General features: G+C 37.7%; 1 protein-coding gene across 1 annotated transcript in view; it reads left to right on the forward strand.

The window, feature by feature from the left end:
• Positions 1-14,931, forward strand: part of LOC150085746 (ribonuclease H2 subunit A) — a 343,664-nt gene that overhangs the window by 297,372 nt on the left and 31,361 nt on the right. The window contains exon 7 of the mRNA XM_090374677.1: positions 14,793-14,916. Within this exon, the coding sequence (XP_090230803.1) occupies positions 14,793-14,916 (124 nt within the window). The remainder of the gene's footprint in view (positions 1-14,792; positions 14,917-14,931) is intronic.

Here is a 14,931-nt window from a genome sequence, read left to right on the forward strand (position 1 = left end):
CAGGGAAGGGACTTGGTTAATAAATGTTGGAAAAGCATTTGCCTAATCCCAACAGCCTAAGGAAGGGCATCAGCAATTTTTAGTGGCTAGTTTTACTTATGCCAACCCTGAAAAATTAGGTTGCACTGGCAAATCTAATGGATGCCATCAGGGTGGAGTGAATATGATGATGGGCAATCTTTTGCATGTCAGAATGAGGTGAGAGACTAGTTTGAATCAGTTGGATGCTGTGGTGGCTCTGAGACAAGTATTATTTTCACTGTTCTGTTTGGCCCTATAATGTGTCTATTGCTTGCCATTTTGTGCTTGTTGAATGTGGCAATGGTAAATGCTTCAAATGCATTCAGTGCCTCTTGTTTCACTAAATATTTATTTCCTGGTCAGCAGCAAAGGTGCCCATTTGAATTGTCAGCTGTATATATGTGATAGAAGTATACACAGCTGCCCACTCTGGATTTACAATGCAGAATCCATTTTTTTTTTTTTTTTTACTTGATTTGATCCTCCTCTGTTTTATTGGCTTAATATAGTAGGTAGCAAAGAGTTTCTCTGTCTTTTTACAAAAGTTCAATTTTATGGATTTTTTTCTTTTCTTTTTTTTTTTTTTTTTTTTAATTTTGTGAGTTTCTTCTTATTTTCGTTAACATATTTGCCTTCAAGTGTGCTGTGGTAGTCTACGTTAAAAAAATAGAAAAGTATACGATAATAGTGATGTTATGTGCAATAATTTTATAGTACTAGTACAATTGAATGTAATTAATAATGTCTTTCTGTGAGATGCTAAAGAAATATGATGTAAAATTAAGAAGACACAAGATTTTCCAGGTATCATAAAATCTGTAAAAGGTAACACCTTGCTTAACTTATATAAATGTGGTTTTTCAGTTTAAACCACAGTAATGTAAAGTTTAAGTAAAGTTCAGTTTAAAGTAATGTAAGGAACAATTTCGACATAGGTTATTTAGATTTTAGCAAAGCATTGACTCAGTCTCTCGTGGAACATGTTGAGATTGCTTGCAAGGTGAATTGATTTATAAGATGGATTGCAAGGTGGCTGCAGGACAGAAGGTTGTGATTAGTGGATATTCTTCAGATTGTAGCATCAAAAGTGGAGTCCCCCAAAGGATGGGTTCATGGACCACTGTTGTTTCTGATTTTCATAAACGACATTAACAAAGGGATAGAACGCATGATGTCAAAATTTTGCAGATGATGTAAATATTTGGAGAGTCAGTGATCAGTGCCAAGCAGCACTCCTTTAGGATGACTTGAATATGAACGTTTATGAAATGATAGCTTATAGAGATAGGAAATTCATAAACCCACTGTATAAAGCAATTGTAAGACTCTATTTGGAATACTTTGTCCAAGTACCTCATCTAGGAAAAAAACTCCAAAGATGGGCAACTTGCATAGTGAGATTGACCAAAGAGTGACCATATGAAGAAAGACTAATTATGTGGGCTACAAAGCTTGGCAACTAGGCACCTTAGAAGGAACTTGATTGAGATTTATAAAGCTCTGAGAGGTGTTAGTAAAATGAATGAAGATTGAAATTTTCACTGTTATAAAGAATTCCAGAACCAGGGACCATAAATTCAAATTACAGGGGAAGAAGTTTGGACTACATTGTAAAAAGTTTTTGTTTTGTTGTGAGTTGTTGATACAACAGCAGTTACAACAGCTTCTACCACGGTCCAGTTAAAGAGCATGTTCTGTTGACTCTAGCTATCAAAAAACATAAATACAGTTCTGTATATACATGATTTTAGTATCTACTACCAATCTCAAAACATGAGAACCACTGGATTTGGTTTAAAGCAACAATTAACAAAGTCAGTAAATGGGCACAAACATCTTTTAAATCTTTGTGCAGAAAACTGCATGCATACACTTCTGCAAGAAACGAAACCTTCATCCTGACCCTGAACAAAAATTGGAAAGATAGGTAATTCGAGTTGTACAAAATATGAAATTCTTAGGTATTATCTTAGACAAGAAATTAACCTTACTGGAACACATTAAACAAATCTGCATTACATGTCTAAAGAACTTAAAACATTTACTCAAAGAGGTAACTACCATTAGGGGTAAAGGGAAGGGTTATTGCTTCCGTAAAGGCGACTACGATGGACTGAGACAGTATTTAAATTCTATACAGTGGGACCAACTAATGATGTTACCAACTGCAAATTCAAAATGGGAAGCATTCAAAGAACTTATCTTGGAAGCTACTAGGCTTTACATACCAACTAAGAAATATTGTTCAAGGTTTAGGCCAAAATGGATGTCAGATGAACTAATGAGGCATATGGCAGAGAAGAAAAATGCATGGGATACTTACAAATTAACACATGACACAGAAGCCTATGATAGATACAAGTTGATATGCAACCAAGTTACAAAGGAGGTTAGGCAGGCGAAGGCAGATTACGAGAAATCCTTGGCAAGGGATGCAAAGAAAAACAGCAAAGAGTTCTTTACTTATGTAAACTCTAGAAGGAAGGGGATGAATCAGATTGGTCCACTTGATATTGATGGGTCAACTGTTTGATGATCCTGCTCAGGTAGCTAACAAACTAAATGAATATTTTGCATCGACATTCACACATGAGGAGTTATTCAGCGAGGGGAATGCCAGAGGTGTATTCAACTCTAGCAGTAAGCTACAGAATCTTGAAATAACTGGGAGTAAAGTGGACGAGAAACTGTTGAAGATAAACACAAGAAAGGCACTCGGGGTGGATGGGATCTATCCAGTTATATTAAAGGAGGCAGCAAAGGAAGTAAGCAAACCCTTAGCCATAATTATGACAGCTTCCTTGGACTCAGGGGAGGTACCCATAGACTGGAAATGTGCAAATGTGACCCCAGTTCACAAAGGAGGATCAAAGGCTGACACAAGTAATTATAGACCTGTGAGCTTAACTTCTGTTCCAGGAAAATTAATGGAGGCACTGGTTAAAGAAGCACTGCAGGATCATTTAGACAAGACTTCAGTTATAGCTCAGACACAGCATGGTTTTGTTAAGGGGAAGTCTTGCCTGACCAACTTGATTGGATACTATGATGCAGTCACAAAAGAACTGGATGCAGGGAATAACTTTGATATTATATACTTGGATCTTAGAAAGGCTTTTGATACTGTTGCACATGGAAGACTGCTACACAAATTGGAGCAGTGTGACATTGGAGGCAAATTGCTGCTATGGATAAAGGGGTGGTTGAGGGGGAGAAGACAGAGAGTGGTAATCAATGGACACTGCTCATCGTGCACTGATGTTATTAGTGGAGTCCCTCAGGGCTCAGTGTTGGGTCCATTATTGTTTTCTGTATTTATAAATGATATTGATGATGGTATATCGGGCTTAATGTCCAAGTTTGCAGATGATACAAAGGTTGGCAGGGTTGTCAAGGACACTACTGACACTATGCTGTTGCAACAGGATCTGGAAAGGTTGAGCAGATGGGCTGAGAGGTGGCAAATGAAGTTTAACATTGACAAATGTAAAGTACTACACATGGGAAACAGCAACCCCAGAGCAACGTATCAACTCTGTGGTACTACACTGACAGTGGTAGAGAATGAAAGGGACTTGGGGGTGGTTGTGCAGGCAGATATGAAGTTCTCTGAGCAGTGCAGACGGGCTGCAAGAGTAGCTCATGGAGTATTGTCAATGATATACAGGAATTTTTCCAGCAGGGATAAGGAGGTGATTATTCCATTGTATAAGGCAATGGTCAGGCCACACTTAGAGTACTGTATACAGGTCTGGAGGCCTCATTTCAAGAAGGATGTAGAGCTGCTGGAACGAGTACAGAGAAAGGCAACAAGATTAGTGAATGGAACAAAGGGGTGCTCTTACGAAGAAAGGCTTAAGTTTTGCAAATTACAGTGTCTGGAGACTAGGCACCAGCGAGGTGATCTCATAGAGGTGTATAAAGCCTTGAATGGTTTAAGCATGCTCAATGCTGATGGGATTCTTCCTCTAGCTCAGAAAAATCACCTGAGAGGGCATAAATTCAAATTGAGGAAAGACAGATGTAGGATAGACGTGTGGAAATTTGCCTTTAGCCAGCGGGTGGTTGGTTGGTGGAACAGACTTCCATCCCTTGTGGTGGAGGTTGATAGCCTAAATAAGTTTAAGGCTCAGCTGGACAGGTATTTTGAACGAACAGAGGGGTGAAGTGGAAGTGGGTTTTTTTTTTTTGGCTGATGCTGCATAAGCTTGCTTTCTTGCATCAAATGCCTCTACTAATGCTAATGCTAACATCCTGAATTTCCCGTCAGCAGCAAAGTGGGAAGTATATAGATGTATGCTACTTCAATTATACAGAGCACTAGTAAGATGGTTCCACATTTTTTTTAAGGCTTTCTTTATATCTTCGCTTTCTTTATATCTTCATATGGGCTAATTGCTTTTTCTTTAAACATGCTAAAAATTCAATCTATATTCTAGTTGATCCGTGAAAAAACCATCCAGATTATAGGAATGTAACAATAGGCATTTTTATGTATTATCTTGTATATATTTTAATAATCTCTGACATGAATTTATCTATGTTAATTGAAATACCTCGTGTACACACACACACTGGATATTTCAATTAAAAGGCATTTGGTGAGGAAATTGGCTTGAATTTTTTTCATGTACATCGGTTTCATTTCATCAGATTTTGGCCATTTTACTTCTGAACATTTGTGGGTTGGAATTTGTGATTTGGTCACTCACACACTAGCAAAGCTTTTGTGCATTTATTAGATGATTGTTTTCTACACCAGCATGTTCGGGAGGCAACTAGAGGGAGTAATACTCTTGATCTGGTTATCAGTAGTGATTCTTCATGCATTAAGAATCTGCAGATAAATGAACCACTAGGTGGCAGTGATCACAGTGTGCTGAAGTGGGATTTACTCAAGGAGGTAACTACCATCAGAGGTAAAGGGAAGGGTTTTTGCTTTCGTAAAGGTGACTATGATGGTCTGAGACAGTATTTAAATTCTATACAGTGGGACCAACTGATGATGTTACCAACAGCAAATTCAAAATGGGAAGCATTCAAGGAACTAATCTTGGAAGCTACCAGGCTTTACATACCAACCAAGAAATATTGTTCAAGGTTCAGGCCTAAATGGTTGTCAGATGAACTAATGAGACATATGGCAGAGAAGAAAAATGCATGGGATACAAACAAATTAATGGGTGACATGGAAGCCTATGATAGATATAAGTTGGTCTGTAACCAAGTCACAAAGGAGATTAGGCAGGCAAAGGCAGATTATGAGAAATCCTTGGCAAAGGATGCAATGAAAAACAGAAAAGAGTTCTTTACCTATTTAAACTAAAGAAGGAAAGGGATGAATCAGATTAGTCCACTGGATGTTGATGGTTCAACAGTTGAGGAGCCTGCTCAGGTGGCTAACAATCTAAACAAGTATTTTGCATCTACATTCACACATGAGGAGTTATTCAGGAAGGGGAATGTCTTAGGTGAAGTAAACATTGGCAGTGAGCTAGATGATTTTCTAATAACTGAGAGGAAAGTGGAGGAGAAATTGTTGAGGATAAACATAAAAAAGGCACCCGGGGTGGATGGGATCTATCCAGTTATATTAAAGGAGGCAGCAAAGGAAGTAAGCAAACCCCTAGCCATAATTATGAGAGCTTCTTTGGACTCAGGGGAGGTACCCATAGACTGTAGACGTGCAAATGTAACCCCAATTCACAAAGGAGGATCAAAGGCTGACACAAGTAATTATAGACCTGTTAGTTTAACTTCGGTTCCAGGAAAATTAATGGAGGCACTGGTTAAAGAAGCACTGCAGGATCATCTGGACAAGAATTCAGTTATAGCTCAGACACAGCATGGTTTTGTTAAGGGCAGGTCTTGCCTCACCAATTTGATTGGATACTATGATGTAGTCACAAAAGAACTGGATGCAGGAATAACTTTGATATTATATATTTGGATCTTAGAAAGGCTTTTGATACTGTTGCGCATGGAAGACTGCTGCACAAATTGGAGCAGTGTGGCATTGGAGGCAAATTGCTGCTATGGATAAAGGGATGGTTGAGTGGCAGAAGACAGAGAGTGGTAATCAATGGACACTGCTCAACGTGGACTAATGTTATTAGTGGAGTTCCTCAGGGTTCAGTGCTAGGTCCATTGTTGTTTTCTGTATTTATAAATAATATTGATGATGGTATATCAAGCTTAATGTCCAAGTTTGCAGACGATACATAGGTTGGCAGGGTTGTTAAGGGCACTACTGATGCTATGCTGCTGCAACAGGACCTGGAAAGGTTGAGCAGATGGGCTGAGAGGTGGCAAATGAAGTTTAACATTGACAAATGTAAAGTACTACATATGGGAAACAGTAACCCTCTGTGGTACTACGCTGACAGTGGTAGAGAATGAAAAGGACCTGGGGATAATTGTGCAGGCAGATATGAAGTTCTCTGAGCGGTGCAGACGAGCTGCAAGAGTAGCTCATGGTGTCTTGTCAATGATATACGGGAATTTTTCTAGCAGGGATAGGGATGTGATTATTCCCTTGTATAAGGCATTGGTCAGGCCACACCTTGAGTACTGTATACAGGTCTGTAGGCCTCATTTCAAGAAGGATGTAGAGCTGCTGGAACGAGTAGAGAGAAGGGCAACTAGATTAGTGAATGGAACAAAGGGTTGCTCTTATGAAGAAAGGCTTAAGTTTTGCAAATTACAGAGTCTGGAGACTAGGCATCGGCGAGGTGATCTGATAGAGGTGTATAAGGCTTTGAATGGTTTGAGCATGCTCAGTGCCGATGGGATTCTTCCTCTTGCTCAGAATAATCACCTGAGAGGGCATAAATTCAAATTGAGGAAGGACGGATGTCGGATAGATGTGCGGAAATTTGCCTTTAGCCAGCGGGCAGTTGGTTAGTGGAATAGACCTCCATCACTTGTTGTTGAAGTTGATAGCCTAAACAAATTTAAGGCTCAGCTGGACAGGTATTTCGAACGAATGGAGGGGTGAAATGGGAGTAGTGGTTGTGCTTTTTTTTTTTTTTTTTTTGGCTGATGCTGAATAAGCTTGCTTTCTTGCATTTTTTTGCATATCTCTGCTGAAATATTTCAATTTTGTATTAAAATTGGACTAATTGGACAACGTTTCCATTGATAAAAAAAAGCACTTGATTTCTAAATTTAAATTTTCCTAACCAACTGCTGTTTTATCAATCAGAAAGTTCTTTCCCATCATCAGTTTAAAAGAAAAACATCTTCACGTTTTTCTGAAAAGAATGAAAGCTGAATTTATAGTTTTCAAGGGGGGAGAGAAAAAGCAATGGCAGTATGGGATGTTTCCATTGATAAAAAAAGCACTTTGTTCTTCAGTATATATGAGGGGGTATCAAAAAGTTCGTACCTTTACCTAGAAATAATAGCCCCAGAAAGGAGAATCTTCACAGGAGTTTTAATCCTTTTCTATCTACTCCATGTTTAGTAACACATTTCTCCCATCTATGGATCAGCTGTTTAATGCCTTGATCATAGAAGTCTGCACTTTTTTTTTTTTCTTGAAACCACGATTTCACTTCATTCATGACTTCCTCAGATGAATCAAGGCGATGTCCACACAATGGTGTCTTCATTTCTTGGACAGTGCTAGGTCAGGAGAATAGAGTGGGTGCTGCAGTAGTTCGAAGCCGCACTCTGCAACAAAGTTGGTGGTGGAAATAGCTGTGTGAGTTGGTGGATTGTCTGACAGAAGATGGACACATTTCATTAACATTCCATGCCTTTTCACCTTCAAAGCTTCGCATAACTTTTTAAAAAGATTTCTGTAGTATTCTCCGTTACGTAAGTGTGGAACCATGAGGTAGGTAACCCCTTTTCTGTCCCAAAACACAGGTGGAATTCAGGATCACTTAGGTAGACGTGGAATTCTCAAGGATACTCAGCGTTTTGTAAAGTGAAAATCACGTTTAACTGATCTGGTTAGCTATTTTGACAGCATCACTCAAGATCTGGATTTTGGGAATAATTTCGATATTGTTTATTTGGATTTCAGCAAAGCATTTAACTCAGTCTCACATGAGCAGTTACTTTATAAGCTGGAACAGGTTGGAATAACAGGGGAAATCCCTTAGATGGATAGCCGGATGGCTTCAGGGCAGGAGGCAAAGGGTTGTGATAAATGGTTATTCCTCAAATTGGGTTGTAAGAAATGGAGTTCCTCAAGGTTCAGTATTGGGGCCACTGTTGTTTTTGATTTTCATAAAAGACATCAATGAAGGGATAGAGGATGTGATGTCTAAATTTGCAGATGATGTAAAGATTGGTAGAGTAGTTAATGATTTCCACCAAGCAGATCTCCTTCAGAATGACCTAGATAGCCTTCAGGGGTGGTCAGAAAAATGGCAGCTATGCTTTAATCCAGCAATGTGTAAGGTATTGCACCTGAGGAACAGTAACCCCAAAATAACTTATACACTTGGTGGAGTTGAACTAAAGATGGTAGTGGAGGAAAGGGACTTGGGTATTATGAAACAGTCGGATATGAAGTTCTCTGAGCATTGTAGACTGGTTGCAAGTAACCCATGGTGTCCTATTGATGATTTATTGAAAAATTTCTAGTAGAGATAAGGACGATATATCTAGTAGATATATATCTACTAGATATATCGTTATATATCTACTAGATATATAAAACCCTTATATAATGGGTTTTATATCTAGTAGATATAAAACCCATTATATAAGGCTATTGTTAGACCACACTTGGAATAATGTGTTCAGGTATGGCAACTGCACCTAAAGAAAGACGTTGTGCTTCTTGTGAGGGTCCAAAAATGGATAATTTGCCTGGTGAGATCGGAAAAAGGGTGTCCATATGAGGAAAGATTTCGAATATGTTGCATGCAGAGCATGGAAACTAGGCACCTTACAGGAGACTTGATTGAGGTGTTTAAGGCTCTGAGAGGCATAAGCAAAATGAATGGGGTCAAAACTTTCATGGTTATAAATGATTCTAGAACAAGGGGCCATAATTTCAAGTTATGGTGGGAGAAATAATGTTTTACACTGGATTGCAGGAAGTTTTATTTTAGCCAGTGAGTTATAAATTACTGGAATAAGTTACCTACATGGGTGGTAGAGGCAGACAGTTTGGGGAAATTGAAAGGTCAGCTGGATAATTACCTACGGGAGGAGGGAAATGCATGGGTTGTCCATTTCCTTTTCTCTTATTAATTATTACTATTTTTTTTATTAATTTTCTTCTTGTTCTTGTTATTATTTTATTTATTTTTTTGTTATTTTATTTTTTTTACTTAATTTTTTTTATCTCTATACATGAAAAAAGTTTTCCTCTTAGTGATATTTATTCGAGCCAATGGGAGAAGAGGACGAGGCAATTACGTCACTACAAATGCAATTAATTATTGACAGTTTCCTCCATAACGTTCATCAACCTCGTGCATGCGCTTCACTGTCTAACATTTGATGTTCCATTGTAACGTTTTTTGTATATTAATGAATATTGTATATTTTTAAATAGTTTAGTATTTTGTAAATATTTTAAATATTTTTATAGTTTGTAAATATTTCAGTTAAATATTTTAGTCCTCTTTCGGATGCAACAGTACTTCTCGTGCATTGTGGAATCCAAAGCAAAAGGCCTTTTCCTAAGTGACCTATGTATCCGCAGGTAAATAATTACATAGCGAGCTAAAATCTGTTCTTTGGGTGTCACTTGTCTCCATGCAGTGGGTGTGGTGGTCGTAGAATAGAGTGATTGTATGGTTGAGTTTTGTGATTTGGTGATTATTCTAAATGCATTTTGTTTCTGATTGTTTTGTGTCCTCAAGAGTGGGGTGCTTGGGCTTAGATAGGGTGTTTATCCCTCCCATCCCACTTTTATTTAAAATCAGAAAATGGGTTCCCGATTTTAAAACACCAGCAAGTGGGGGGGGTAAACACCCTATGCATGTCAACCTAGGAGGAAAGGGGCGGGACTAAACAGTGAGTGGCACCTGCCAATCAGTGCCTTCTTCCTGCCTTTAGTCAAAGTATGGGGTGGTACCCAAGATCTGAAATTTTACCAAGCCTTTTCGTAAGTGACCTATGTAAATGGGTAAATAATTACATAGTGATATTTATTCAACCTTGATTATGCCGCTCACTACAAATGCACAAGTAATTAATTACATAGGTAATTTACCACAAGTAAATAATTACATAGGTAATTATTTACTTGTGGCACAAGGCACATAGGCACAAGTAAATAATTATATAGGTCATTTCCTGATTAGATATTGATCAGTGCGTTTCAACAGGTGAGTCTTTTACATAGAAAAGATTTGACTTACTCCGTCATACCTCTACATCAGTGGTTTTGAACATATTTTTAATAACAGCACCCCTTAAGTAATTTATTTTATTTTGTGGCACCCCTACTCAGTTTTCTTCCTGTTAGATCCGATTCTACCTTTGTGTGTGTGTATATATAATATTAAAAAATATGTTATATGATAGTTATTACAATAATATAGCTATAAACAAAATTACAATTCATAATACAAATTATATATACAGGGTGATTCACTACCAGTGCGACAAACTGGCAGGAGGTGTAGGGGGCACAAAGACAAATCGGAATCACATAGCATTGCACGGTCTGAAATGCCTTCGTCATGCGGTAGAGGACGTTGAACGGGAGGTCACGTGAACAGCAATCCTGCTGGAAGTCAGCATTTGTGAACCAGTTCCCGAGGCAGTAGGATGGACAAGTATTCAAACGTTGAACTGGCCGACATGCACCTTGCGTATGGAGCTGCAGACTGTAATGGGCGTGCCGCTCTGCGCTTGTACCAGGAACATTTCCCGCACAGCCGTGCTCCTCATCATACGATCTTCGCACGTGTGCACAGAAGGTTACGTGAGACTGGTTGTTTCACGAGAGGTACCATGAATCGAGAGTGAACGATGAGGATGCCAGACAATGAGGAGAATATCCTACGATAGGCCAATGATTGGGTATTTCCCAATCCGTTGTATGGAGAATACTGTCAACAAACCAAATGAGTTCATACCATCTGCAACACATCCAATCATTGGAGCCTGCGGATTATCCACTCCGGAGGACTTTTGCTACTTGGTTTCTTTAACAGAAATGGTTCGCAAATGCTGACTTCCAGCGGGATCGCTGTTCATACGACCTCCCATTCAACATCCTCTACCGCATGACGAAGGCATTTTGGACCCTGCAATGCCATGTGATTCCGATTCGTCTTTGTGCCCCCTACATCTCCTGCAAGTTTGTCGCACTGGTAGTGAATCACCCTATATACTGTATAATTTTATTCTTTATATAGAGGTACTAAATAAACATCAGTTATAGATCACCACAAAATTAAAAAGATACCTTACACCTTTTTATGATGAAATAAATATTGTTGTTATTTGGTTTTTAGGAGCATTAGCAACTAAGGCCATATTGCTCCGGGGATATGTGGTGGTCACGGGCTCGAACCCTGGTCTAATCAAGAAGCGTGTTCTATGCACTGCTGCTCCTTCCCACCTGGCTATGGAGGTGCCTGAAATAAATATATAAATTTTAAAAAAATAAGTTAAACCCAAATTACATGGCACCCCTGGAATATTGTTACCGCACCCCGGTCAAAAACCACTGCTCTACATATTACGTAGAAAAGTGTGTGCTGGTTTTGGCGAGCAAAGCCCCCTAGTTATTATTTTATTTTAATTTTTTTTTTGGCTAGTGCAGCATAAGCCATACGCTTCCTTGCACCATGTGGCCTTTGCTAATACTAATACTAACACGGACATCACCTTCTTCACAGATGGAGTGGAGTGGCTTTACCTTTTTTGGGAGGTGGTGAGGAGGTGTGCTTCCATTGTTATTAAAACATTCTACTTTTTAAATAAAAAGTCTCTTATTTGTTAAATTTAGTGTTGGAATTTTCATTTTTCAGTTCAAAAATATAGCACTAGCCAATATTAAATTTTTTCAATGTTTGTGGCATAAATTATCATTAAATCAATATAATGTTAAATTATGCAATACGTTTTTGCTCTGGATTGCTTAAGTCACCTTTGTAAATAACAGAAAATTTTATAATATTGCTAAGTATTACACTTCCCCACCTACTTCATAATGCTACCTGGCTGGCAAAATTTTCTGTGGAGAACACTGTTCAATATTTTTACACACTTACAATATGATTAATACATTTATGGTTTTTTACAATTATAATATGGTTTATACACTTACAATATGATTAATGGTCCTGGTCAGATAAGAGGTTGTCCTAGAGATTTACAGATTCCTAGAAATCTATGTCAATACCCGGGATGTCAAACAACAGGATTAACAGTTACAGTTGGGCCAGAGAGTAGTAGCCCAGAGAATAGTTTTAATACACAGGAAACTTATTTAAAACCATTCTAAAAATTATTGGTCTTTTGAAAAGTGATCTTATTGATTAGGTGGTTTGCTTATAGAGGTTTCACTTTATATAGATATGGAGGATATTACTGCAAAAACATGATTAACTAATGAAAAGTTTTTATTTTTTATGATTTTTTAATATCTTTATTTTGATGAAGTTTTGATTTTATTTTTGACAGTAATTCCATTTTATGTTCAACTAAAAACTCAAAAGGGAAAAAAAATATATATATTTAAAGTATTTATGTGCATAGTTTATTTTTCCAGTTTTTACATACTTTGAAATTCCTCAAAAAACATTCTTCCAAGCTGTGTGCAATACTGTCTGGAAACCCATTTGCAAAATACAGCCACTCCCCTGTTAACGTAATACTCGACGTATGGAAATTTGAATTTACATAAGTTTTTGCCAGCTGGTGCAAACTTAAAAAAATCGTGGATCCTGTAGGAATAAATGGAGGTATTGTGAAAATATAGTAATGTGAACCCAATAACACATTGTTTTTTTTTTTTTTTTTGGTAGACCTTGGAAGTTGAAATTTTCGCAATATAACTAAGCTAATTATCTCTCTAAGAGGTCATTTTTATAATGGAAATTGCACTACACTTTCATTGTTATAAGAATCAAATTTGAATGCCTTTGTGATATTTTTCTAAAACACATTTCTGGAGGCCACTACCATAAAACAATAAAAACAATTTGTGCTTTCTGGTTTATTGGACTTTTCTGTTAGTGCAATCTATTATAAATGTGTAGTAACCTCACTCTTATTGCATTTGCGATAATACCGATAACTGGAATTATGGCAAAATGGTGTTTCTCCTTCACTGAATTCTTCAATCATATTAAAATCATAAATAAATTTTCAGAATCTTCTCTTCATTCCTATTTACTTATTATGATGGCGAAGGGAAAGGGACCAACGGAAAGTGCAAGTACTGGAAGTGCTAGGAAACCAAACAAAATTGATTTAGAAATGAAGATGATTAATTAAGAATTACGAAGCAGGACAAAGTTTGTCATCTAGTGCAAGGAAATTAGGTCTCATTGCTTCAACAGTGAATACTATTTTAAGGGACAGTGCGCATATAAAAGAACATGTTAAAGGATCAATGCATTTAAGATCAATAGTGATCACAAAACAGCATTCAGGTGCTGTATCGAAGATGGAAAAGCTATTCATAATATGGACGGGAAATCAGATTAAGAAGCAAGTTCCCCTGAGTCCAATGGCCATTCAAACAAAAGCAAGAAGTATTTATGAAGATATTAAGGATAAGTATGGCGAACCCCAAGCCAAGTTCTTTTTTTTTTTTTTTTTTTTTGTTAGTTGTTGGCGCATTGGCTTCTGTGGCCATAATGCACCGCCCAAAGAGTTTTTACATTTTACTCTGATCCAAGCCCGAGGCGGGATTCAAGCCCGCAACCTTTGGATTGCCAGGCAGGCACTTTACCCGCCTGGCTAGCCCTGTCGGCGCCACATTTGTGGTAAGCAACGGGTGGTTTAAGAGGTTCAAACATTGCGCTGGTTTCCAAAACATTAAAGTAGGCAGTGAAGTCGCCAGTGCCGATTCTGCAACTGCAGAGAAATTTTGTGATGTATTGGAAAAATTCCCTTCTAAATCTGCACAGCCCTCAACTTCTGCAGCAGCGTGCTCATCAGCTGGAGAGTTAATTCTGGCAATGATGCTGGAAAGGTAAAACTTGCTGACATTATGCCTATCTACTCTCTCTTTTTGTAATTTTATAATTTTGAAATTTTTGTAATTTTGTACACTTTTGTAATTTTGTACACTTTTGTAATTTTTCCTCTGCATGAGTTAAAAAAATTGAATAAATAATTCTGTTTACATGTTCATTGAACATTTCTTTTTTGCTTCAATCAGATTTGCGAGTGCTGCTTAAGCATTTACGGACATTCCGACTTCCTTAGAGTTCTGCAGAATGCAATCCTTACACAAGTCGATGAGTGTAAGATTTCATGAGACAAAGATTTCACTTGTACAAAGAGATAACATGTAATGTGAGAGAGAGAGACTGGCTTGCAGAGAAGGACAGTGGCCATTTTTTGTACTGTATGAAAGGATTTAAGCACTATCAAGAAAGGCATGTGGGAATTCATGGAAACTGTTGTTGAACACCAAAATAAAAACTTTTTCCACAAGGTGTATTTTTTCAAAACCATTCTATAGAACTACTCTCTTATTCAGTGGAAATCCAGGTTATCACAGTGATAAGATGTGGTTTAAGTTTTAAAAATTTCTATCAGTATCTCTTTTGCAAAACTTGCTGTATTTGTATTTTAGTGTTTGCGATCTTATTTGTTTAAAATTATTCCAGATCCTATTACTAAGCGCTTTCTCTCAGAAAATGTCAACCCTGTTTTTGGATTTCCTCAGTTAGTTCGCTTCAGTTGGTCTAGTGCAGAGAAACTTATGATTCAGAAAGCAACCAACGTGAAATGGTAAGCCCTGCATTG

This window comes from Mastigoproctus giganteus, chromosome 5 (genome assembly GCF_048544385.1).
Source record: "Mastigoproctus giganteus isolate SK-2022 chromosome 5, ASM4854438v1, whole genome shotgun sequence".
In the NCBI taxonomy this organism is placed as follows: domain Eukaryota; kingdom Metazoa; phylum Arthropoda; class Arachnida; order Uropygi; family Thelyphonidae; genus Mastigoproctus; species Mastigoproctus giganteus.